The sequence below is a fragment of the Magallana gigas genome, chromosome 5, assembly GCF_963853765.1.
Source record: "Magallana gigas chromosome 5, xbMagGiga1.1, whole genome shotgun sequence".
In the NCBI taxonomy this organism is placed as follows: Eukaryota; Metazoa; Mollusca; class Bivalvia; order Ostreida; family Ostreidae; genus Magallana; species Magallana gigas.
Window position 1 is genome coordinate 43,137,236 of NC_088857.1, and position 27,029 is coordinate 43,164,264.

General features: G+C 34.5%; 1 protein-coding gene across 8 annotated transcripts; it reads left to right on the top strand.

Annotated features, from left to right (window-relative positions):
- The first annotated feature begins 215 nt into the window (after window positions 1-215).
- LOC105339808 (muscarinic acetylcholine receptor gar-2) lies at window positions 216-27,029 on the top strand. Of its 8 annotated transcripts, none has more exons than XM_034449221.2 (3): window positions 216-237; window positions 8,909-8,978; window positions 23,946-27,029. In XM_034449221.2, the coding sequence occupies exon 3, from the start codon at window positions 24,114-24,116 to the stop codon at window positions 26,094-26,096; it is 1,983 nt and encodes a 660-aa protein (XP_034305112.2). In that variant the 5' UTR covers window positions 216-237; window positions 8,909-8,978; window positions 23,946-24,113; the 3' UTR covers window positions 26,097-27,029. The 8 variants fall into 8 exon arrangements, with proteins under 8 accessions (XP_034305112.2, XP_011443835.3, XP_011443841.3 ...); XM_011445533.4 differs by lacking the exon at window positions 216-237 and adding an exon at window positions 992-1,246; XM_011445535.4 differs by lacking the exon at window positions 216-237 and adding an exon at window positions 5,220-5,381.

Consider the following 27,029-nt stretch of genomic DNA (forward strand, 5'->3'; position numbering starts at 1 on the left):
TGACAAAGCTGTGATTGAATTTCACAAGTAAGAACATTGAAAAATACGATGGAGTCACCACAGGGAGGTCTTTGTGACTCCCACTTCCTGTTATGTATGTTATACATGTAATGGAACAAACCAACCATCGACAAGATATTTGTTTACCAAAGACGTCTTTCAGTGTTGGCATTCCCTATATGTATGAAAACGTAGAGGAAACAGTTGTTCTACATGTACGTATGTACGTCAGAAATGGTAAATATGATAATTTAATTTTCTTGTCGTGACGATAGAGCATGATTTCTTTCCAGTCTTCAACTTAATTTCAGGTTTTTATGTCACTTATGAATGGCACTATTTCTTTTACTTATATAACCTAGTTTAATCTTAATTTTCAGAACATATATGTGCATAAAGATACACCAAAATTCGTAAAATAAGTCTGTATACAACTTTAAATACCATGAATTATTTTTTAAGAAAACAATTTAGAATAAATCTAACTATGATGTACATAGATCAATACATGTGAATTGGGTGACTTAGAGAGTTTGAACCATGCAACCACGTAGTACAAGTCATCTGGGTTACTCTGACAGTTTGATTGATGGTACATACAATTTCACACTTCATGAATCTGTTGAGCACTGGTAAAAATCCCTTCCTTGGAATTACCGGTAATATAAAATTATGGCTTTTTCTGTTAAAGCGGATAAATTCTCAATCTTTTGTACAGAAATATCTTCTTTCTAATCAATTTCTTTATCTTAACGACAAAAATTCCACAATGAGCCGTTTAATGAACGGTATTGACTATAAACATTGCAGGGTTAATTCCATGCAAAGCAGCCTATGAAAAGTAATTAGCTTCAGATTTTTATCTAGATATAATTCCAATTATTTTCGTAGGACCCACTCTCTCCAAAACTATTCCCAACACCGGGCTTTATGACTGCATTGTTTTGAAATGCCAGTTGTTCCCTAGAAGTAATAATAAATAGCTTATCGATATGAAGAAGTTTCACTGATTACGCTTTCATATCGGCCAGGGACCCTGTAGCGGAATCAATTCGGAATTCGCAGTTGCCTCAACAGGTTCTCGTCTCTCGGATGGTGTGTGCTAGGTGATATCTGTGGAGAATATTAACTTTCCCTCGTTTTTTTTTTATTAATTCTTTTTTTATTCGAATTCAACACCATATTGAGAATCACGTTGCATTGCATTAAAGATCAATATTTTTGGAGAATATCTTCTATGTATAAGGTAGGTTTTATTCCCGTTTTTAAAATTTGATATGATTGTAAATACCGGTAATTATTTGTATATCGATTTTTTTCCCAAATGAGAAGTGATCTCAATATCGTAAATGTCAACGCTTTAATTTCTAAACGTTGTAAAATTGCATCATATTAGAGTTCTATTTCACTAATTCCATCAAGAGATTCTCAGTGATAGTAAACCACTTATATATGCATTTTCATTGGCTATTCGGCGTCTTCTTGACGAAAGTTTAGACATGCTATCAACTAAATGAGTTTTAAATTCATGTCCGATTGATTCTTTTCTCTTAATGAAAAAAGAGTTACTTCTAGATAGATAATTTTAAAGGAAAGTACGCATACTATTATATAATATCGCGATTCGGATAAATATAGTCCAAGATGTCAAATTGCGACCATTGTTAAACTTGATGATAATTTAATTTGACATTTTCGCCATGAATAGAATGCCGAAATAAAAATGCTATTATACGTTTAAGTAGATAATGGTTGTATAAGTTTCACTATCATATCTGTGAAAATGAAAACTGCCAAAATCCGACACTTTAAAGTATTCCACTTATTTCAAGTGATCCGTGTAATTTAAATAATAATATTGCATTACGAGAAATTTTTTTTCAAAGGATGGTTGTCGACGATCATAAGCAATGTAATATTCCTAAGCAATGTAATATTCCTCATATGCAATCATGCATAAACAATGCAGGAAGACTATCGTGAGATCGGTTTGATCAAATATCTGGGAATCAAAAGTACTTTACCCTTGATTTGAAAACGAAACTGTTGAAGAGGTTCAGTGTTCTACAGAGAGCAGTTTGCAGTGAATAGGAGAGCCCGCGCAGTCATTTATTTATGAATAGTACTCACACGGCTTGGTTTACAATTTGTAATGCATATGATAGACAACACAGCAAGAGACTTGTTTTTTGCATTCACTCATGCATTCTCTATCTCTCTCTAGATTTGCGTTGAATTAATGCACCACGATCCCTAATTCGCGACACATCTTGATTTTGTCAAAAGGTGTTCTCAAGCTATTTTATGACCTTGTATCTTAATGCATATGAAAGGTGATTAATTTAGATCCATCAAACAAAGGAAATGTACCACACCATAAAGTTACGATATCTTGGTTTTGTATCCTAGAAGAACAAATTCTAAGTTTTTCGAGCTTGTTAAAGTAAACTGGTTCTTTTTTTTTCTTAGTTCACCTTTAAAGAACCATGAAGCTTGATAAAACAGCAACATAATTTTATGGTACTTTTTTCTTATCATTTTAATCTATAAGTATTAAAGTTCCAAAAACCCAATTTTGTCATACCTTTGAAGCAATTTGTCAGGAGGGGTTAAGGAAAATGCCAAAAAAAAAAAAGAAGAAATTCAGACAACAAACATAGAGTTTGAAAAGCAGGGGTCTATCTGTCACGCTATTTAAGGCATAAGATATGGTAATATAGTTGCCAAAGATCGAGGGTTCGACACTCCTTGGGCCCCTCCCCCTGGGTTGTTTTTTTTGTTTTTTTTGCACGTTGTGCGGGCTGACCTTGAGTTATATAAATTATCATTGAATTTTGTTTCAAATCAATTCGCACCACGAGCGCTTCATCGGAGCAGAAAAAACCGATTGATCTGTGATTAATTTGAATTGATAATTTTTTCATCATTTACATAAGACATGTAGATACAGATTTCTTCAAAGCTTTAGGTGTAAATGGTGTTGTTTATCGCATAAATCGCGATATTTAGGCGACAGCTGCAACAAGGAAACCTTCGCAACAGGGGATTTATTTAGATAGGAGATGAATATCATAAGCTCAAAAGATATACACTAGAGAGTACATGTCATTAAAATCGAAATAAAAACATATGCCGTTTTTTTTATTAACATCAAATTTCAATTATATAAAACGAATTATCAAAATTCGCTTCCGGAGCAAATGAAGTGTTATTTTGCAAAGCCATTGTCGCTACCGGGTTTTAGGACAATGAAAAGGGGTTTTTTTTATTACTTAATTACTCATATAACGAATTTTATAACGTGTTTATTAAATGTCGCATCATTCTTCTTTTTTATTGTCATCTTTTTAAGTCGGGTATATTCTAATTGATCTCACAAAGGACTGAGAGTGGCCAAGTAATCCGACAGTTGCTATATTGCAAGTTTGTTTTACTTTTTCAACATGACATCATCGGGGTGAGGCCTATAACTTTTTAATTTAGAGGGATCAGAAAAGATGGAAAATCTTAAAGTGTTTCTGAACAAATTCCTCAGGCTTGAAAGCACAATGATGCACTTGTATATCGTGCGTCCAAGAACAAATATTTCGTTTTGTATAAATCCCAAAATAAATAAACGATATAGCTGATTATCCTGGAACTTAATAACTTTGACAACTAAAGAAACCAAATGCCACATCAAAATGCCAAATGGAACAGAGTGAGATCACTTTCGTTAAACCATAAAGGTCAACCAATGACATTGAAATCAAGAAACTAAGAATAAAAGCAAAGGTGGGGTGGGGTATTAGGTCGAATGGCTTGACGTAGACCTGTTGAACAGCTGGTCTTGAGCAATGAAAACATTGAGAGACCAAGTAACATTTGTGGTACATAACCCTGACAAGTGCATGCTTTTGTAGAGCGATAGAACTGCACTGGAATTCCTTGACCAGCTTGTAAATATCGACAAACCTTTGTATGTGTTACATGAACAAGTTATCAGAATAGATTAAATATTTCTCAAGTTGTTTATCATCATGATAATTGTGCTATGGTGCATGTTTTAAAGATACTGCACATGTGCACGATCTTATTTTTGGAGTGGAAATTACCTTCATATTATATTTCCTTATCAAATTATGTCTGGACGATTTCTTTCGAGGAAAAAAGTCCTTAGGTGTATGACCATGTCATATTTGATTATGTTAACGTATCACGTCACATGAACAGCACACAAACTGCTGACGTGAATACCAGTGGATTGAAGTTACTACGGCCATAACTCGGCAATTGGAGTTGATTAAGAATTCCTAGTATGTTATTTACCTGTCGTTGGCCCATACAGGTACCTCGCTTTATGATAGTATAACATATCCAACCCTGGCCATTAATTTATTGCGTGACGTAAGTGGACATTTCTTGTTTTGACGGGATATGGATGGCAATAAGACAAATAATGCATAAATGTTTAATAAAGCCGTGGACCAAATGAAGTGGCCATTACTACTCTTAAGGTTTCCAAGTTAAGGATAGTTCATTACAAGCCTATCCTATAACTTCTTTGGCATAATAAGTTTTAACGCTTGGCCTAAGCTGTTAAATTGGGTGACTCTAGAAGTCATTTATTGCAAAACTTGTCCTATACGACCACCAATAGAAGGGAGGTGGAGGATCAATGCATTTCTTTGCCAAATAGCTCGACCATGATTAGTCAGACGGTCCATAGATTCTGGAATATTGAGTTCACTTGAGGACAATCCCGAGGCTAATATGACGAAGCCAGTCTTCCACTGTTTATTCTTTTCGCAAACTTTCGCTGATCCTTTTTGCAATAATGCCCATCGTAAGTAAATTCCTCGTTACAGGAGCGCGCAATTAATGGGAAAGCAACGGAACTGTCGGGATCACTTTCGCTTTTACACTTTGTTAATTTGCTATGCAAATGATGCACAGCATTGTCAATCATAGCTGGAAGCCGCACTTCGGACAACAGTTCTTTATATTCTCAATAAACGTTTGCTCTTAAAAGGAGATGTTTGATGTAAAAATATACTAAAGTGGCCAATTATTTTAAGTTTTGCCTGTATTGTTTTCTATGATTTGCATAATAGTACATTTCGTCACTGCCAGGTGATAATCATCCACCCATTCTAGGTGGAGTAAACACATTTAAGTCAGTCACAAACTTATTCCTGTTCTGTTGTACAAGTGAGCTAGGCGAACATTAAGAAGTTAGCACACAAGTATCGATTTTTTCCTCAGTATATTGTTTTATACATAATTGATATACCTTGCAAACTTCGATAGTGTGCCGTTACGGACTGAACGATGTTGTGGACTGATTTCTTATTCGGGTAATGTCGGCTTTGTTCACACCTGCTTCTACTGTATACAAGTATGTAAGTTTTGTCTTCAATTTTTGAAAATATTCAATAAGGTTGCCATTTCTATTTCAGGCATTTTCAATTATTATTTTAAACTTTTATGAATGTTTTCTATCTTTAAGAAATATCATTTATCAAAAAACATCATCTTTTAAAATCACATGAGACGAATTTCAATGAAATGCTTTTAAAATCAAAGTACCGAAAGTATTGATAATGAGAATTTTATACTTGTTTTCAACACACTTTAAATTGACAGTTTGTCTGAAATCGCTTTGCGAGACAAAGTAAACATTTGTATTGTAAAACATTCATGCGCGCATGAAAAATGTATGTACACTATCAAAGTATGCTATAGTGCACTATAGGTCAATGCCCGGTATACTTGTTTGATTATATCAACTTTGAAATATTTATTGAAACTCGAAATATTCCAAAAAACCATAAACTGTATGAATTGTATAATAATTAATTTAAACACATTGCATTTTAATTTGCAACATAACAAAAAAACTGTAATATAAGGATTTTATTACTTTAAAAAATATTTGTAGAAAAAAACCTAAGATATGATTTAACTGTATCCTAAGTCATTGTCCTACATCTTAAGGCATATAATGGTCAATTTAACGTATGTTTGATTTCCAATATACGAAATATTCCATACTTCATTTCCATACATGCCTTTAGAAATTTTTGAATGATTACAAATGAGACAAAAACTAGCAATGACCCCCAGGTCATGATTATTGAAATAAGAAAAAACAAGGTCAGGAAATTTACATTTATCATTGCCTTATCTCCATCTTTTGGACCAATTTTGATTTCGATCGTAGCTTCAAAAAGGGGAATATTGGCGTTTTCATCCGGAAAGCGTTACATATGCATCTAATCAACGTATGGCATTTGATGTCTGATAGATATACAAAGGGTTTGAAAGATCACATTTGGACCTACACAGTAGTTTAATATGAAGAAACCGATGATTACGCCACCAACGCTATGCTATTTGATCAAACAAACACATTCAATACACCATGACACTTGAAAGATTTTCCCTGCAAGGGTTTCTTATTGTAAACTGTGTTCTTAATTAAACATCGTTTTTGCAGTATAAAATGTGTCGTAAGCTAACTTAGATAGCTAAACGGTCTTTCATACTTTGTAAATGTACAATATATCAGAATGTGTTCATCATTATAGTAAGGTAAGTGCGTTCTACATTATTTTGATAGAAATATCATGATTCTCTCTCAATAAATTGATCTTACAATTTTATTGCACTTAAAACAATATAATGACGCAACTATACAAAACATTCAGTAAACAAATAGTAAAGGTGTGACATTTAACTTTAAAAAAAAAATTTAATGGACTTTGATTCACGTCATAAACCCAAACATCCTGGGTATTTTAAGAGGTTTGTTGTGAAGAGTTTTACTTCTAGCTCTCATCATACAAGAAAGAGCAGAAATCAAGATGTAAACATCGATTCATGTTTAGCGAAAATGGCGGAGAAGATGTGTGATTCTTTGATCAGATCAAATGATCTCTGGGATTAGTCTTTGGGTGTTTATAGAAGTCGCAAAATATTTATTCAATTTACGGTCTACAGAACAACGGAATCCTGTAATTAGTGTAAGGATTTCCCAGAAATCGTGAGAGGATGTAGGCTGTAGGTGATTTAGTTTAGCATTCTCTGTTCAGAATGTAAAGATCTATCAATGGACTGCTAGGGGGATATTTGTATGTCCAAGTTGTTTGCTTTTTTGTTTTTGTTTTAATTTTGTCTCGATCTCTATGAAATATGTTGTAACTGTGAAGTTTTGTTTTTAAAAATGTTTTATATCTTGCTTAAAAAAACGAATAGCTTGAGTGATCAATGATATCTAGAGTAACTTTCAAATATGGAAAAAGTTTGAAGTGTTATTTGTTTTTTAAACTAAATATCTATATAAATATAATAATTCTATAACAATGACTAAAGTCATCAGGTACATGTAATCCTGACACAAAACATATTAATATATAATGACATTATTTGTGCCAATCCTCAAATCGTCTCAGCGAATGAGACACTAGCTATGATACGTATTACACTAGAGTGACAACAAAAGTAATGATGTAGCTAACACCATTAACTTTGGTGCGAAAACTGAAACACATTGCCACACTCGCATATGAATTTCTATAAAAGGGTGTAAATGGGATTATTTTTTTCAGTAACTGCCATCTGGTATCGGTGCCATAGTCAAATAAGACCTAATACACTTTAGCAGCGTCAAAATAATCTTCTTTTTGTTATGTTTCTCATATATTCTCCTGTCATTGAAAATCTTTCTTTTTTTTAAATTTCTTTGAACCGAGCTGCTCTTTAAACTGATGATTCACAAAATCGATTTTGAGAAAGAAGATGCAAATTTTTATTTACAAACATTTAATTTTTAATCACTTCATTGGGAACTGACCAAATTAAATGCTGTAATTTATGTATCGCTCTAACATGTAACAGCTTCGGTAGACATTGAAGAATTAGCCATGGAGTGATAACGTGAATTTGACAAGTTGAACAATTAATATGAAAAATGAGAAACTTTGACTATATATATGTTCAACAACATTATACATTGCTCTATGGTGGGGTTGGGTTAATTACATGTAAAGTGATTTTATTTGCTGCTATCCAGATAATTAGATGTCTTTAAGTCTATTTGATTTGAAATTTGTTTTCTTCTGAACATTGATTGTTTAAACTATTTCATGGTTAACATATAATCTAGTACAATTAAACTACAATGATGATATATCAAATTTCCTTTATAAAAAAACTCAATTCTTTAATTATCGCCAATTCAACAATACTTTTTTGTCTGAAACTAATATAATCATATTTATTTAGTAGAAAATAGGGGCAAATCTCCCATGTCGATTTGATTTATTATACCTTAGTTTGCTAATGTGTTAGTCTCGTTATGGATCACAGTTTTTAATACAAATAGTTTCAAAACACCGGCACGCATGTCTCTACCGGAAGTCAACTTCCGGCCAAAAGAATAACACTTTACATCCGATCAAAGAAAACGATTTTACGAGCCCCAACGTTTATTGAATCTAAATTTCACGGCGAAAAAGTATTGGGTATCACATATATAGAGTTTCATAACTGTGCCTAAGACCTTGTGATCAATAGATAGTGGCTCAATTACGGCTAGCTATTCTAGATTGATCGAGTCATTGGTTTTAAAAAATCCATCGATAATTATTCGCATCTGCAAAACCTTTGCTTGGATCAAATAGAAGGATGATGCGAGACACAGGGAATGTGCTTGCTGATAAGGCAGCAATATACAATGTAATATTTGAAGGTCGGAGTGTCCCATTCACCGTTTTTGTGAGGGTTTTCTCTCCCTCTGTCTCACTCTCTTTGATATCACCTGAATCGGGAACCGTTAAGATGAAAAATATTTGTGTCTGTCATGTTTATCGATTTTAATCACTGAAAACAAGATGTATTCACATGCCCAATCTTTTTTCCCCACCAGATCATCTTTCATTGGAGAAAGTGTGAAGAGGGAGAAGATTTTGGTACCGTAGTCCACCACTGAGCAGCAGGTACCGTTATGTTTCTTATTGATTAAATTCCCACTTTGTTTTGAAAATGGCATATAATCCCTTGATCCAAATGTTGTCATTTGTTTTATATTCTACCCCAAAAATCAGTATTATTTATATAATTTTTGTTCCTGATTACAAGAAGTATATGACCTTACATATTGAAAATATATACATATAACAGATATTAAAATTTTGATTCCTTAGATATTTGAATTACTTAACACTTGAGATGAAGTGATATTCAAGAAAACTAGCTTCTCTATGCCGAGAAGCTTTTGTCTATTGAATTTGATTCCAATTATCGATGTTTTTGAGAACAAGAGTGTGAAGGTGTTATATGGCTTTGATTCGGTTTCTTTTGGTCCCGTCTTATTGGCATCGATTAATTAGCTTCACTAACCATCAACCTTGTCCTGGTTTTACTTTCAATAGTGCACAACTCGCCGGAGAGGAGATTGACCTACTATCAATAAATAACCGTTTTGTAAAAATGTCACATTGTTCCAAAACACATTTCACTTTAACAAGATATCATGTATATATAGGCTGTTCCCTAATGAATATGAATTTTTGATAGGCTTAAATGCCATCATATTTTTCGACATCAGCCCTTTTATATGCATGCGTCATTTACCCTGAAAAAACTAATTGTCAACAATATACTTTTCAGACAAGCTTTTGTGTCGTTTACCATAGTAGTACCTGGAAAAAATTCCCGTATTCAATCTCGTATTTTTCCTCTTTGAACCATTTTTTAACAAAGTTAGTTTCTGTAAGATTGAAAGAAGGAATTCGTCATGAAAATTGAGCTCTTTTTGCACTTATTTTCAAAATATGATTTGATTCCAAATTGTTCTCCTATTTTTCGGAGAAGTTTATAGAATTCTCTCTTAATAGAACATTAACGTCGCTTGTGTCATATCACAAAGACTTCATTTCGGGTACCTAACTGACCGACTGAGCAATTTCCGCCCATTCTCTGTTTCTTTGACAGCATCACACGAAAAGTTTTGTCAGACATCCTCGATCTTATCTGAAGAGCAGCTCTGTAAAAGGTTGATTGTATGACATGAATTAGATGATATTCACTTCCTGTGGACAAGGACCTTTATTTAGACCAACTTTTCACAATCTCTGCCTCTGCAATACAATAGATAATCAGAACAAAAAGTCTGACACTGCTTTATGTACAATTGGTTCTGTTTAGAATCACTGGATCGCTTGTTAGTAGCCCAGCTATTACCATAGCTTTCCAGCTATCGTAGCCATGGCCGGTCTCTCTCTCTCTCTCTCTCTCTCTCTCTCTCTCTCTCTCTCTCTCAGATGTTGATTACATAACTTGACACCCGTTGTACAATATTATGCTTTTTTTTTTACATTCTTTTGGAGTATTTCGAAACATCTCTTCCAAAAATGTGTCTTTTATTTCCCGGTTTTAAATTGAAATTCACGCTTTAGACCAGACCAGAGGCTCATGAAAGCATTTGAGGCTTTGGTGTGCAACAATTTTATGCATTACTCAGCCATCGTGTTAATCTTTTATAGACAATTTTGTAACATCGCGTGCATGTTCATTTTCTTCATCATATTGGACGGTGTGTTTTTGTCACCGCCTGCATTACTTTCCTCATTGAGCGTTACGCAATTTTCGTGTTCTTTTTATTCAAACTAAAGTATTTCCTTTAGATTTTTGAGCGACATTTAATTTGGTTTTCTGCGAGCAATTTCCGCGCAAGATAGAACAATTTCCTTTATTTTACATTCAATAACTGTTTATATGGGTAATTCATTAATTTTAACAAATCAAAACGCAGCAAGTAGTCATCAAAATGAATTTATTACCAAGGTCTTCATGGCAAGGGGCATTAAATATATCTGCTTGATGAACATAAATGTAGTGCAGCACCCAGGAAAGAGTAATAGAAAAAATAATTCATGAATGAACGGCTGAATGATATCAATTAACCAAAACCGATAGCGTCATTTGTTGATGAAACGAATGTTTAAAAATTAAATTAACCATTAATTTGTTTTTCTCGGTTTTGGATAAACAAAATTAAAAGACGAAGGTTTTTTTTTCAAATGTACGTCAACGGTGACCAAAAAATTAGAAACAAGAAAGGAAATTTAATCGTCAAACACCGAATGATGAATTTATTTTTTACATTATCCTCTGGCTTGTAGCCCATACAACCGCTCTCACTACAGCACCAGATTTGGCGATTACATGGATATAACCAGATCGATGATTGGAACGAGAGGGCGTCCAATCAGGCTTCGCAATTTTTCATCATTCGGAAGTTCCCATAATAGAAGTTTACACTTACTAGTGCCATAAATGAGATAAAATGCCGAGACCTTATCTTACATGACCCGGAGACTAACTCCTTCAAATGAGAAATTATGAACCTTTCGCAAGGGCTTCATTGCTAACAATACTGAAATAAGAGCCTTGATAATTAGAAAAAACGATGATGGTAGATGGACATCGTGCTAGATGAGCTATTAACTGGACTTATAAATAGCCATCAGCTACTTTTCGATGTGTTCTTTACAGGTCTACTTTAATACGTATTCACAAGTTTTAAGCTGTAAAGTACATTATACTTAAAGGGACGTGACAATTGAAGCTATCTGTCTCGGTGCCTGAAGATCGTTGCAATATTGTAATAGCGAAGAACAATTCTAGAAACAGCAAAAAAAAAGCACTACTATTTTGTATATGGAACCTTCTTTTGTTGAGATGTAGGTCATATTGATTCAATTTGCTCGTTACTATTAAAGTACGGAGAGAGAGAGAGAGAGAGAGAGAGAGAGAGAGAGAGAGAGAGAGAGAGAGAGAGAGAGAGAGAAAGAGAGAGAGAGAGTTTTACTGAAACCATTTTGTTCCCTTATACAGTTTCTGGATATTTCCGCGAGTGCTGTGCAATCCTGACTATTCATGTTAGAGCTCGACATTTTTTATTCTGTGTTAGGTTATGGCCCTAATGGTTGTTTGTGACAAGTACACGTAATTGGTGGTGAGCATGAATTGTTGAGCATTCCCTATCGATGTATAGGTTTACTGAACCAAAGTAGGATGCAAGGATAAGATTTTTCATGCAATAAGCACCGGAAATTGATGAAAGCTTTTTGCAGGAAGTTCTATTGCGGTTCTTAGGACACCATCGATTTGATGTTTGCTGTAGTTGTCATTTGTTAATTTCTTGGAAGATCAAATGAACCAACAAAGTAATGATACCATATTGGAGATATGGAACTCAAGCTCAAAAGGCTAATTGCAGCCATGTACACTGATGGTTGTAAGGGACGAGGGATCCGACAGCCATTTTGATTGTTATCTGGTTGACTGTCATTCCTGTACGAATTATGTCAACATTAAGACTGATCCTCACTTTCCGAGACGTATCCTAAGAATGATACGGCAGAGAGAGAGAGAGAGGGGGGGGGGTCTGAATCTTAGGACTAGGTTCCAGTTACTTAATTTTTACGATCCTATAAGAAGTTAGGAAGACATGGCTGTTTATTTTTAACATGTAGGCGAAACATGTTTTTATATATACATTAGATTATTTATCGCTACATAAGCAGAGTGTTTTTACCGATATCCATATAGAATGAAAATATTGAAATAAATATACAAAAATACATGTATAAATGATATTTGTAAATGCTTAATTCGTCTGAACTTTGTTTAGTTATCTAATGAACTATAGCAACAACCATCTAGCTTCATAAGGATTATTTAAAATCTAAAAATTGCACTTGTTTAGGTTCATGGTTTATGTAAAGAAAAACCATGGTCCTAATATTCAGTAAAACCTACAATGCAATTAATATTAATGTTTTGATGCCTCTTTCGTAAAACATCTCCTACGTGTCGTGTTGACTTAAACGTTGCGAAATTTTTACTTGCAGTTTTAATAAAACATATTATGCAACATGCACTTGCTCTTTAAGCATACACTATCAAAATTAATGCAATATTGAAGCATGATAATAAAGTTTTCAAGATCTCACGATTATGACTCAGTTCATATCAGCACTTTCCGTTGATTAGATATTTTTGTTAAAATAAAACAGGGGTGGGGGGGGGGATTGCGACATTTGTGAACTACTGTACAAGTTTTTACAGTAAATCTATTACAAAATGGCTTCTTTTTCAAAAACAAATTCATCTAGGTTTTATAATTAAAGGTATGCCAAAAATAAATATGTAAAGTCTTTTGTTAATCTTTCCTATTAATGAGCGTGACTTCAGAGCCCAGGAAAGAGATAAAATAAAAAAGGTGCTCCTTAACACACAATTTCACGAGATTATTCATTTACGCAAGATGTGCTACTACATAATGTAATAGCGAGCGCCTGATTTCTCGGCATTAACTCAACACGCTATATATATATCTGATACCGTAACATTCCATCTAAAATACTTAATTCCCAGTCATGAGCTTACAGACAATGGCTACACTATCTGTTGAATTCAGTGAGGATTATTATATTTAATAACTATTATATTTTGTTGTTTACACAACTTTTAAGTCATAGAGTTCTCCATGTATGTGTACCACACACAGCAGACACGTTGCACTTTGTCAAGTTATTACTTTATTTTGAAAAACCCACTGCTCTATGAAACTAAGCGCTATCGATTATTATTTGAATGTATGAACAAATACATGTATCTAATATCGTATTTACACATTTAAAAAATAAAACACTTTTTACCATAAACTTGTCAATACCATCTGTTTTTTGATTCATTACACAACATCTTAAATATCTTTAAACGCCATTTAACAGTTTATATCCAAAATCATTTTTGTACAACCAATGTGTACAACAATGCCTCTGTGTTCCCCAGCGAGGCTTTATTGTGACGGGATTAAAGGATACTAGTATTAGTAACTTAAAAAGAGGTACAGTCAATATCCTTTGAAAAAACTCGTGGCTCTTTAAGTTAAAGCTGCTTGGTCCGATTTTATATCAAATTTTATGCACGCTTTTAAACAATGGCTATGCTTAGTATATGTATGCTTAGTATATGTATAATAATAGACATTGTAGTAGTTTTACCCATCAATTATGCCAAATTTCAATGAAGAAAAATGCGTACAAAATTTGCTAACAAAACAAACGACATTAGAAGGTACTGCGTTATTTCGCCTCATGTTAAATTTCACCACTGACGACGAGACGGGTATGGTTGTATTACGACTTTGACATAGCTTTAAATAATGGTCGAAATGATCAGACAAATTACAAATAACATGTGTACGTTTTGTTCGCTAATATTTCCAAAGTCTGCTTTCTTTACAATAGATGCATAGCATGCGGGTTGAATAACCCCAATCATTCGGGAGACGAAACCAAGCGGTTTCCTTTTCTAAACATTCCCGTGATGCATTTTGGTTTGTTTTTTCGTTTGCCCAAAGAGAAATTATTTTAGATTACTTTGAATATTTCTAACTTTGAAAGGAGACTGATTCTGCTGGTGTAAATAGGAGAAAGTCCATAACTTTCTAAGATAAATGATTTATATGGACAAAATTTTGATACTGTAATTACAAAAAAAATCGGACCAAGCAGCTTTAATATAGAATTTAGAATTGATGGTGAGTCTATGTCCGATCCCTACATGCACACTTGGACGTTTATTAAGAGACAAAAGCATAGATAAGTGCAAAAAGCATATTAATGTACTATAGTAGTTTATGCTTCGCACTATAGAAAATTATAGCATATTTACAGAATGAAATCGTGTTTCCATTCTTTGATAAAGAACAAAATAGATAAAATAGACGAACTTAAGGCAGAATTATATCGACGATCATGTTATATTTCTGTAATTCCTATAAATGGTATCCTTACTGCGTTATTGGCGCTGTCTATTTGGCTGAGGGAGGACTTGGAACTTGTCCAGTATTGTCTGTACGAGACTCCATCAGACTTCACCATCTTGTTGCCATGATTGGCCCAATCTTTGATGGTCAATATTGCCATGTAGTACTAGGGCTTCTGTATATGAACTGTGATATTGCTTACATTTATGATTACCTAAAGGGGGGGGGGGGCATTCTAAATCTTTGATTTATTGTAATTTCTACAGATTTGCGACACACCAAATACCCGACAAGTCGTTGCGATCAATCTTACGGGATACTTATATGTAAATATTACCAAATAATTCGTACAAATAGTGACGCTTGCTGTAATATTTTGATGAGTACTACGTGAATCTTGAGACAAGAGAACTTATTTTCTAGCAGAGCTCGAGAGGAATCCTTGGACACAATTAAAAGACAAAACTCTCCTTTGTAGAACAGTGAAAGTCGTCACGTCCCTTTATGGTTGATTGACCATAGTGCCGATCAAGTCAATACTTGTGTGATGAAAACATCTCCTGATAAGACGTTCAACAATCAATATATTCATCATTTCTAAGAAACATCCCTACCATAGGAACCGGGCTTTGGACAGACTTTGGTGTGGGGACGAGGTACAAATTTGGTACAAATCACAATTGACAATTTGCACTGAATCCCGTTTAATTATAAAATAGATTTTGCAATATACTTTACATTTTTCCTTCGACGGGGAAGAAAAAATTCTATTAAATGACCACGAACTTTAAGCATCCTTTATCAATCTGTTAAATTATTATTGAGCATCAGAGTAGATAAGCATCAGATTCGATAAGGGATCGAAAAGTCTTTTAAAATTATTTTCGATAACCCAATAGAATGTAATATGAATCCCCAAAAGTTAAACCCATCTTCCGATAGCAGGTAATGAATAAATTCATTGTTTTTCTGTCTCCGTCATCTCCTGATGTTACCCAGAGCTGGAGTCGAAAAGATTATTAAAACAATAATTAACCTATTGTAAGTGAAGGGATATACGAGGTTTTCGATCGGATAGCTCCGATATTGCTTTCAAAAGAATAAACGAAAATAATGACGATATTGAAAATCCTGGCCATTTATTACCGACTTTTTGACATTTGTCTATAACAGACAATGACGGATTTCCGCGAACAGTGGCAGGGGTCCCGGTTTAATGATATTCCATCAAAAACTCTCTAATATTGCTAAGAGACAATTTTCAATATCAGTCAAACTATCTTTATTTTTTTTTATTCCACGTAAGAGCTTTAATGAGGTAGTTGTCCCTTTGTAGTGAAGGTTGACGTATGAACTTAAATACATTCAGCAAAAAAAACATTATAAAACATTTATTTATTTTGAAACGATATTGAAGATTTAGAAGATATGGCCAATTTTTTCAAAAACACTGCTCAGTCATTTTGTTGCCCTATTTTTGGATGCATGTTTGTAGGTCTACAACACTCATTACACTGATAAATAAACTCGATACATCTTAAGATAATGTTTCTAATTTCCGAAATTTATTTGAAGTTTTGATTATCTGACAAAGGACAAACATGCATCATGGTTTACACGAATTACGATTTTTCTAAAACTAATTTCATCTTTGATAACAAATCTCTGTCTGTTGTGTAGCTTTTCGGCGAAAACAAGCTTAATTTTTTATCAGCCCTGTACCCAAGGTTATCGAGACCTTCGACAAATAATGTTTACGCGTGTAGTTCACAGAAACATTAAGAAGTTAACCGAGCTATATTTTTAAAGTACATTTTCAGACGAAATATTCAGGCAATAAGCAGTATCGTATAAGAAAATCTTATATCTATGGGAATTTTTTAAAGATAATCGCAACCTCCCGTTATATAGGTCTTATATCATAAGTAACCGTGATCAGAGCCTAATTAAAGAATGATTTGTCTCGCTACACTTGCCAAAATTACTGCTGAGAAGTAATATTCGAGATTTATGCCAGATCTAATTCTTATTTAATCACCTCATTTTATTATTATAGTGTATGTTATATGTGATATATAGGTCTTTGAGATGGATCATTTTCGGAAATATTCATGTTGGGTTACATTATGAATATATATCTTCGGACATTAATGATGTACTTTCACCATAATACCTACTATCATATCTATGGCAAAATTTAGCAGATGAATAACTTGATGTTTCTTAAAATAAAGTGTTGTCCATTTTCAGCAAAACTTGAATTATTTATTGCATTACTTATCAAGACAGTCGACATAAAGTCTAGTACAGCAGCCTCCAAGATTGGGTTATCAGATAATCAATTCGAAATTGAAGATAAGTTCAAAATGGGTCAAATGTCAACCTCTCTTGACTGTATGACAAAGAGTTGTTTTAGTTTTCTAACTTTTTAATCTTTATGTTATATGTGTGGAAGCTTGGATTTAAAATGGAATTGTTGGAGATATACCCCAAAAGTATATAATAACGTATATTTTGCTCATTATGTTTAAGAGCCAGTATTCAACTGGAAAGATTGAATTAATTTAAAACAGCATAAGTTGGTATAACTTGGCTAGTGAGCATTTTTGTAAGAATAATTTTTAATCGGACAGCAACTTATCGTAATGAAGACTCGTCAACTCAAGCTTCTTGGCTATCTATACCATCGTGTATAGCTGTCAAAATCCAAACGACGTCACAGAAATCCATGAAATTGTGTTATTGATGGAAGATCCTCTGAATGATCCAGATTTGTCATTACCAATAACGCGAATGATATTGGTTTCTCGCCTTCATACAAAAAGCGGACGAACGATTTGCATAATCCAGAACTGCTATTGGCATTTAGCATAGTTAAAACGTCTTGAATCTGTTAACACACGCTATTGAAATATGAGTTAATTTCAAGCAATATTCATAAACAAACTCAGTGATAATATATTGAAAACTGACGGTTTTATTAAATCCAGAACAAGTAATGTTTGTGAATCATAAGCAATAATTTTAAATTCTTAGCAAAAAATAAAGGATATGACCACTACAGTTAAGTTCTATCTATTACACTCAATGTTCTATAACGAGTGCCTTGACTGTCAAGAATTATCTCATATGCATAAAAAAAAGTTTAACTACCCTTTTTTCTTCTCTTTTTTTAACGATTTTCAATCTCTTGACATACAAATCTGTTTAATGTATCAACTTTACGAGATAAAAATAGCATTGCGTTTTCAGCAAAGATTCCGTTGAATTTTTTCAACAGTTGTTGAATGGTTTCCTATAATCTTGTCGGCGTTCCCCTTTGAATTGTCGGTAGAGGGCACTGTATTACATTTGAGTGTCTGACTTCTCACTTTGAAGAAGACCAGCAATCTGATCCATTTCCCTTCCTGACGTCAGTCTCCATTAAAACTGAAATTCTAAATCTCAAGAAATCAGAGGGGAACACTATTCCTTAGGAAAACTCTTTGTTGCATCATGGACGATAACGTCAGAGGCTGTCCTCGATATTCGATTAATTCTGATCTAAAAATCAATAATTAGATCTTTTCAAATAAATGCGACTTTCAGAAGATTTTTCTTACCAATATCTTTCAATTAGCCCTAGTCGTGGCGAGTCTTTTGGTCAAAATATCAAGTTGAAAGTTAAATCCTTGACAATGATCAGGCGTTTTCAGGGTGAGTGACGGCCAATTGATTAGCTTGTGAAGCATCCGTGAAGTACAAACTTAATCAATGCATTGTCCAATCGATGCTTAGTTTAGCGACTTCGCGGTTCTGCCACAAGAAGCATGGGCTTCACAACCTCTTTCAGGACTTTTTCCTACAACTCTTACACGGCCTTCCAGTTCTGAGCTTGGCTCCCTTTAGATATGATGACGAGGCGTAGTTTAATAGCTCTATTATTTGAATGCGAATTTGTCTTACTGAATTATAAGTTGGGATATTTCTCAGTGTTTCTAAGGTAAGAGTATTTTCAGACGCTTTTTATTTTTGTTTCTATCATACATGTATTTTGTGACAAATCATGAATGATTTAATGCGTTATAACAATCATACAAAAGTATTTACCTCTTATCTGCGCTGCGTTGCAAATATCGTTATAGCTGTACTTATTTGCGTTAAAAAAAAGCAGCCTATATTTAAAAAATTGATAGAGGTTAAATATTATGCACATTACCTACTGCTTAATCAATATATTTCTTATATGACGAACGTTATGTATTCTTCTATCTTTCATATTCAGTGAACCATTCATTCAAGGTGCACGAAAATTCAATATCTTTTAAGATTTGTATCAACCTTGATCAACATGAACGTTGGACTACTCTTTGCATATTCTTTTTTATCAACTAGTTTGTTTCAATAGTAACGTGAATTTAAATATCTAATTTCTCTTATAAACAAATGATATGTAGTATTGAAAATTCCTACTTTTTTCAACAGAATGCCAAATAACTTTTCATCAAGGTAGAATGCATAATAGATCATACTTCTAAAAACACCCCCTTTTAGTGTGTGTCGGTTCACGCACTTTCTTTATCATACAGTATTATATTTTTTTCGTTCCCTTTTCATCAGCATTTCATCAATAATTTACATGTAAAATAAAAAAAAAAACCTTTAGAGATCGCCTACAAAATAACTAACTCTCTATTGGCCTTTCTACTGGCACCTGTCTTTTGATTTTTTTTTCGGTCAGAATACAAAATGTCCTTTAAAGTCGAATTATTCAAACGCAGTGCCTGTGTAAGGTAATTTTAGTACCAGAACCGATCGATTTCTGTTAGTTTTTCAGGGCGGAGAAGTGACACAAGATATTACAATAATTACATAAATAAATTAGTTTATGGATATATTATTTTGGAGGGGTGTTAGTGTCGTACGCAACGTTATTTTGAATTTATCTGTGCAGGACTTTGGATCAAGTTTTAGTCAAATGAGGAAGTAGCATATTTTGCCCTGTGAATACTTAGTCTGATGTAATTCGCAATACAGGAAAAAAGGACCGTGGCAATCATTTTAAATGTATAAAAATGTTCATGTTTTGTTGCAGCAGTTCATCAATTTTGACTCACGTAAGCATTTTTTCATGCTATACGCCTTTCCCTTTTTTATCGCCGAGTTACAGTTCAAGAAATGTTATTCGCCTGATTAGATTTGCATATGACCCAGGCATGCTTTGATTTTATGTATCTTGACAGAAAAATCTTTGCGTTTCGGTTCCAAGATAGGTACGAGGATTTTAATCAATAAAAGCCCCACTGTCTGTACTCTTTCATTTCCTCTATGTCCAGGCTCGGCATTTATTGTGCCCTAAAATTAGCCATTGAAATACTGATGAAAATGTGTAATTAACAAACCCAAGTCTCTTTTATTTTACTAAAGCTTTGGAAAAAGTTATTACGTCCATGTTTTTGAAGAAATGAAATTTCCAAAGTTTAGAATGGGGAAGGGGGATATATCTTTGTTCTGTTTTAGACTGTTCAGGTAATAGGGAAGGGGGTGTCTTGATTCTGGTTTTGGCTGTGTAAGGAAAACTATGTGTTAATAAATTTTTGTAGGATAATGACATCTCTTTACATTATGTCTATGTGCACTGTAAAGCGCTTTCATCAGTTTGATGCGGAATTGGGTGCTCGAAGGTATCATTGCACTTAACAATTTTCTCTAATCGCATGTACGGTCAACAAAATTAAAGCAGTGTTTGCTATCTTAACATAGCGAACCGTTAACTGTTTTGAGGTTATTTCCGTGACAATGAAGTAAATTGTGTGTTCTCCAACTATTCTAAAAGACTATAATTATATGTTCAAAAGACATATAGGTAGCTATTTAACTCAGTAAATGTGACATTGACATAATACGGTGACATTTGGGCAACATCTGTCGTTCAGTCTCTTTAAAGTGCAATCCTCCCTTTATTGGTGCCAGTTTTAGACTCGGAAGCTGCTTGATATGAACAATGATAGACACAACTTATTCATGCCTAGCGTGATTCGATCCACAGGATTTACTTAAGAGACAGAAATGAGCTAGGATTTGGTCAACATATGAATGTAAAGATAAAATCCCCGATTGCAAACTCAAATATTGAGTTTGCACTTAAACAAACAGTGAATTCATTAGCGACAATTGATTGTCAAGCACTAAAATATATATGACCATTGGAGGAATGATGGATCGATTTACAATTCCCGCGGTTGCTTGGTGTGTCGTCTGCCACGCTCGGGGAATCCTCACGAGAATTCGGGGTACCTAAACTTGAAACGCATCGTTCGTGACCGTAAATTGCGAGGGTGGCGTGTCCGCGTTGATTGTAACTTGTCTTGGAGGTGATAATTCACTGAAATATTAAGGACCCGCAATTGGTGATGACGTATGGCGCATCGCAATTACCCATCGCTGCATGGTTTGAAATGAAAACTAGACTGGACAGTGCCTTAAGTAGATTAGCCACTTTCGTCATAGACTTCCTCAGAGAAACTGTATCTATAAACAGTTTGCAAAGAGATAATGCTAAGATTAAACGGTATTGATGAACGTTTTTTCTTATTCAAATGTAGAAAATAATAGTGTATGCAATCTGCCTGGTTTCATTGAGAGGAAAGCCTTTGATTTTGGACAAGAGACTGAAATATTAATGCTCGAATGGGCTGCGTTTAATTTATATGATGATAGAACTCGTTTGTTATTAACTGAATACAAAGCATCAAACGAGAGGTCGGGTTATACATTATCAGGCAATACAGTTTTTAATCGGGGAATGTTTCTTCCTGGAAGGAAACTTAAAAGGTTTGAGAGTTTCTGTCATATACATGTAATATAATATTGATGGAAGTGATATGTTTATTCTTTAGAAATTGGTTTATCTATGAAACATTTCATGCGGTTTGCATATTCATTTTATAATTATTACTTTTTAGTTTTTATGCACGTAGGAGTTCAAAGTTTTTACTCGTGGGCGGGCTTTCATCTAGCTAGTAATATTTTCTTTTACACTTTCCAACTTAATATGAGGTGCCTTTTAACTATTTTAAATTAGTGATGTTTTCATTAACAATTGAAAATTGTAACTGAGTGAAAGTAACTGGTATCAACTGTATTGATAATACATGTATTATCATAGATGAGACCTCTCTAAAGAGTTCGGATCTTTCGTTCTACATCAATGACGATTCCATGAGATTATATTAAACTAACTGTCACATCCAGAAACAGAGAGTCAAGATAAAAGTTAGGTTTTTATAGGCAAGGGAATTAAAGGCGCTGACATTAATATCAAAATGAGAAGAAAAAAAACTCTCTGAAGACCGCTGCTAAGTTTTGTATGATGATGTAAGGAAACCCAGCTCCGGAACGAAAGCGCAAGGGATTGTCCGTAATCATCATTTTCCCAACAAAACAGTTTCTTTTTTTTCCATTGATTTTTGGCCCGGTGCTTCGGGTGTTGGTTCTGATTTTTATTTAATGATAAAGAAAAATAATCATGCAGTTCCCTTTGAAAAGCGGAAGTGTATCTCGAAATAATGGCAGTTTGCTTAAAGCTAAATTTTCCAAGAAAGAAACGAAAAGGCATAATGACTGCATGAAACACAACGCTGACGCTCTGTCAAATGGGAAGCAATGCAATGAATAATGGAAGACACAGTTGGTGCGCCGATGTTCTTTGTACAATGTTTAATCATTTATGGCGTTATCCAAAACAACTTAGTTCTCTTTTTATAAAGCATGTTGAATAAGCATTTTCAGAAAATATTTGCATTAATTTGAATATTTTAACTATAGTATAAATTTTAAATAAAGATGTAGAGAAAATGTTTCCTCGAGGATAAAAGGTTGTTGTTTTTTTAATAAAGAGGAATTGCTCAAATTTAAAGTTTATACATTCATTACCTATTAATGAAATTTAAGTTATTTTTTTTTTTATGATTTAGATGCATGGTATTCGCTTTTATTAACACTTGAATAAATTGAGTAATCTTTATGGCAACGATATAGATTGATGCTCTTTCATCAAAGGACCTTGTGGACATAAAATATGTAAATATATTCATTTATATAACTTTAAACAGATTTTTTTCCGAAGCAAAATCGAAATGATAGCAAATGCTTAAAACAATACCAGTGCCTTTCTAAAGAATCTTCAGTTGATAAAACATTTTTTTTTAAACAAACACAATAACTTCCAATGGATATGATCACGGCAATCATATTCCTTAATCAATGTTTTTGAATAGAATAATGTTGAATTTCCAGAGAAGAAATCTGGATTCCTAGAAGTGTGAAATCTCTTACACAGAACCAACGGGGACCCTGTTACTTTTATTATCCCTTCTTTTGTATCTAATGGTTTTCTTACACGAAACAACAAGAGAACACTGTATTATATCTGTTGGGTCTATAAAAGTTATAATTCTGTTTGATAGAACGTTCTAAAGGCTGTAATTATAACCCGTCTCAGAGGACTCATTTACATTCTCCTTTTTCGTGCATCTTTCATCAATTTTTGAGGATTATACAAAGTTGCATAGTTCTTGGTGGGTCCATGAAATATTCACAACTGTGTGATGCGCAGATGTTTGCTCAAACAGGTCATAAAACAAATTCTCTCTCTCTCTCTCTCTCTCTCTCTCTCTCTCTCTCTCTCTCTCTCTCTCAACAATTACGCGTTATTACTCGTTGCAATGCAGTATGCAAATAAGATGAGTGTTTTTTGATCTGCAGATCACCCGTCCATTTAAAACAGAAATTTAACAATATGGTTGTGTGAATCAAAGAAAAGTTTGCTGTGTAGTAGTATAATTCCATGGATCAATTATTTACATAATACTGAGCGCACAGTTTAAAAGAAGAGTTTGAATTGAAGTTTTTACCATTAAACCTAGGTTCATTGTTCCTGCTGACAATCTTTCGCTTTGATACATCAGTTCGCACTCGAGATTCCAGCGAGTGATTTTTCATTCCATTACATAGAAATGACGATTATCTTCCAGTTGATTGATCCATGTCCACAGTATTGATCCCTCAAATAATAATCACAGTATAGAATGCTTTCTGTGTATCCAAGTTATTAAGCTAAAATCTACTTTGTATTTTGCAGATGAACAGACGATGACCAGTTGAACCCGATCACACTTTGGCATTTCCACTCGATCAAAAATGTGTATGCATTTTCCGATTGAAGAAACGGCGCTAAGCTGATACAATCATGACACCGGACTGCTTTGTCAATGCTCGGACCTTTCTTGGGAGTGTATTATAAATCATCATGGCTGGACTATTGACCACAGCTCCAGTCTCAGATATGTCCACTTCAGTCGTGGATATGAACTCGACTGAGAACTGTACGACCAGCGGTGTGACGGTAGCAGCGGACATCCCCCCACCCCACGAATTATGGCTGACCATTATACTAGGTGTTTTAGTGGCATTCATTGTAGTTGTGACGGTTGCTGGAAATGTTCTTGTACTGCTGTCATTCGCATTAGAAAGAACAATTCGTCAACCTACAAATTACTTCATAGCTTCCCTTGCTGTCTCCGATTTGCTCATCGGATCATTTTCCATGCCATGTTTTACTCTGTATCTGCTTCTGGGATACTGGCCTCTCGGTGAATTGGTGTGTGACCTGTGGTTAGCGTTGGATTGGACCGTCTGTCTTGCCTCTCAATATACTGTCTTCTTCATTACGGTGGACAGATTTTTCTCCGTCAAAATTCCAGCCAAATACCGACATTGGCGGACAGAGAAAAAAGTGGTAACTATGGTATCACTGACATGGATTTTTCCTACATTGATCTTCTTCACTTCCATCGTGGGATGGCAGTACTTCGTTGGTAAGAGAACTGTCAAACCCTTACAGTGTGAAGTACAATTCATGAGTGACCCCTTGTTTACATTTTTGCTGACGATTGGGTACTACTGGATCCCACTTTGTGTTATGATTGGACTCTATGGGGGTATTTATTATGTAGCACTGACACTACAATGGAAAGCAGAGGCAAAGCATAAGAAGATGACAACAGCCATGGAATTGTCGAAAAACAAGCAGTCCTCCAAATCTAACCGTAACGCATCAGGGGCTGACAACAACACTCTGGGCACTGAAAACAACAATGGGAGATCAATGCGGCCTGATGAGTCCACGAGCTTTACGAAAGCCCCCGAAGAAGAGCGTTCTAGCTCCCCCGTCTTTGAGTCTGATGAGGAAAACAATAGCAGCCAGGGAGCTTGTGGTTCCTCCAAGACCCATTTCAGACACGCCGATGTTGATGACGATGAACAAACTTGCTTCGTTAACAGTGCGGTTCAAACCGACACGACATACCGGCCATCTTTGAAAGGAATGCTGGGTATGTCATTTAATCATGTATCGAAAATAGCCCTTACTATAACCGGAACATCAGGCTCGGAAACCGAAACAGACGGAAACGAGGATACGAATGCCACGAAAGCCCTTATAAAAGAACCTCCCCCACCGTATAATCATGTAGTCCCAAACACCTACGAAAAGGCATCGAAGCAGACCGATAAACTACTTGAGAACGATGTATTAGAAGGTTGCAAGTATATCGAGGAGGATAGTCTGAAAACTCTAACATCAAACGATAATTTGAAGATATATCCTGATGGAAGTATCTCATTTGACGCAACAACAGATGAAAGTTGCTCACCGGTTTGGAAACGGCGAGAGGGAAGGTATCTACCCATCCCAATTGCAGAGGACTCGAGCAATACTATCTCCACAACTCTGGAAGGGGATTCTAGCATTCGTCATGCAAGCAACGATGATGAAATGTCAAAGAGAATACCATCCAACGGAACCTCTGCAGTGCACTCACGTGACAGAAATGAGGATGAAGACGTTGATAGCGATGCTAATAGAGAGAAACCAAGCATAATGGCTCCTCTACAGAATCTTGTTCAAAATATGAGAGCTAAGAGGAAGAAAAGCAAAAGAACTCGCCAAAAGGTGAACTCTAAAACAGAAAATCGGGCCCGGAAAGCTTTGAGGACTATAACATTCATTCTTGGAGCTTACATTCTGTGCTGGACTCCTTATCATATAATGGTGTTAATCATTGGAGTTTGCGACGGCGGTTGGAATTGTGTGAACATGAAATTGTACCAATTTACATACTGGTTATGTTACCTCAACAGCCCAATTAATCCGTTCTGTTACGCACTAGCCAATCAACAATTTAAGAAAACTTTCCTTAGAATTTTGAGATTGGACTGTCATAAGACATAACGAACAGCAAAGAAATATTTCGACTTCCATAGAATGTGATGGCCCATGGTCAAATGGACAATTATCCATCAAAAACGCCTAAAGCGAAGTCAGTTCATCTATCTGTCAGTCGCAAAGAAATGTCGATATTCATTTTCAAGCTTCAATGCCTTATTCCTCTGAAAGAAATAACCTATATCCTTTTTTTGTTTCGTCCCCCCTCTGCACCACATACAGATTACACAAGGCACGTTGTCTGTAGCACAAGTCCCAGATGATGTGCGCTGTCTTTTATATGTAAATTGGTAAGCTGTGTATTATAGTCCATACCATACGGGCATGTCCTTACTTAGGCATCGACCCCTACGCAATATCATTAAACATAACATTATTTAATTGTGAGACAAAAATTAATATGATTTATCATGTAGGTAAACATATATATATATACATCTTACATGTACGTGTTTGTGTAAAGATTTTTCTATAGTGTTTGATATCGGCTGATTTTACCGAGAAATTATATTTTTTGTTAAGAACAATCATATTAAATTGGTGTGAGGAAATTTATAGATACGAGATGTCGATGTTTTCAATGCAATTGATCATTCATTGTCAGAAAGCGGCAGTGTAATAAAGTTTATCTTACGCTTTGCACGTTCATTTTACGTCAAACATTAGTGTGAAATCAGATCATTCTTGTCCCCACGAGGACCATAAATACTCTATTTATAGTCAGATATATTTTTCATGATAGAAGAATATGTAATTATACTCATTTCTCATCGCAGTATGTATGAGGTTTATAGTTAATTGTTTTATTATTCTGTCCATGCTACCATATGTCAGTCCGAATTTTGTGACCTGTCTTTTTTTTTTGTTATGACTATTGTGTACAGATGTGTGAGGAAATGTTGGACAAAGTTATACAATAAATGTTTATATCCAAAAGGT

What these genes read in the sequence shown, in the direction of transcription:
- LOC105339808 (XM_034449221.2), top strand. Translation starts at nt 24,114, where the DNA reads ATGGCTGGACTATTGACCACAGCTCCAGTCTCAGATATGTCCACTTCA.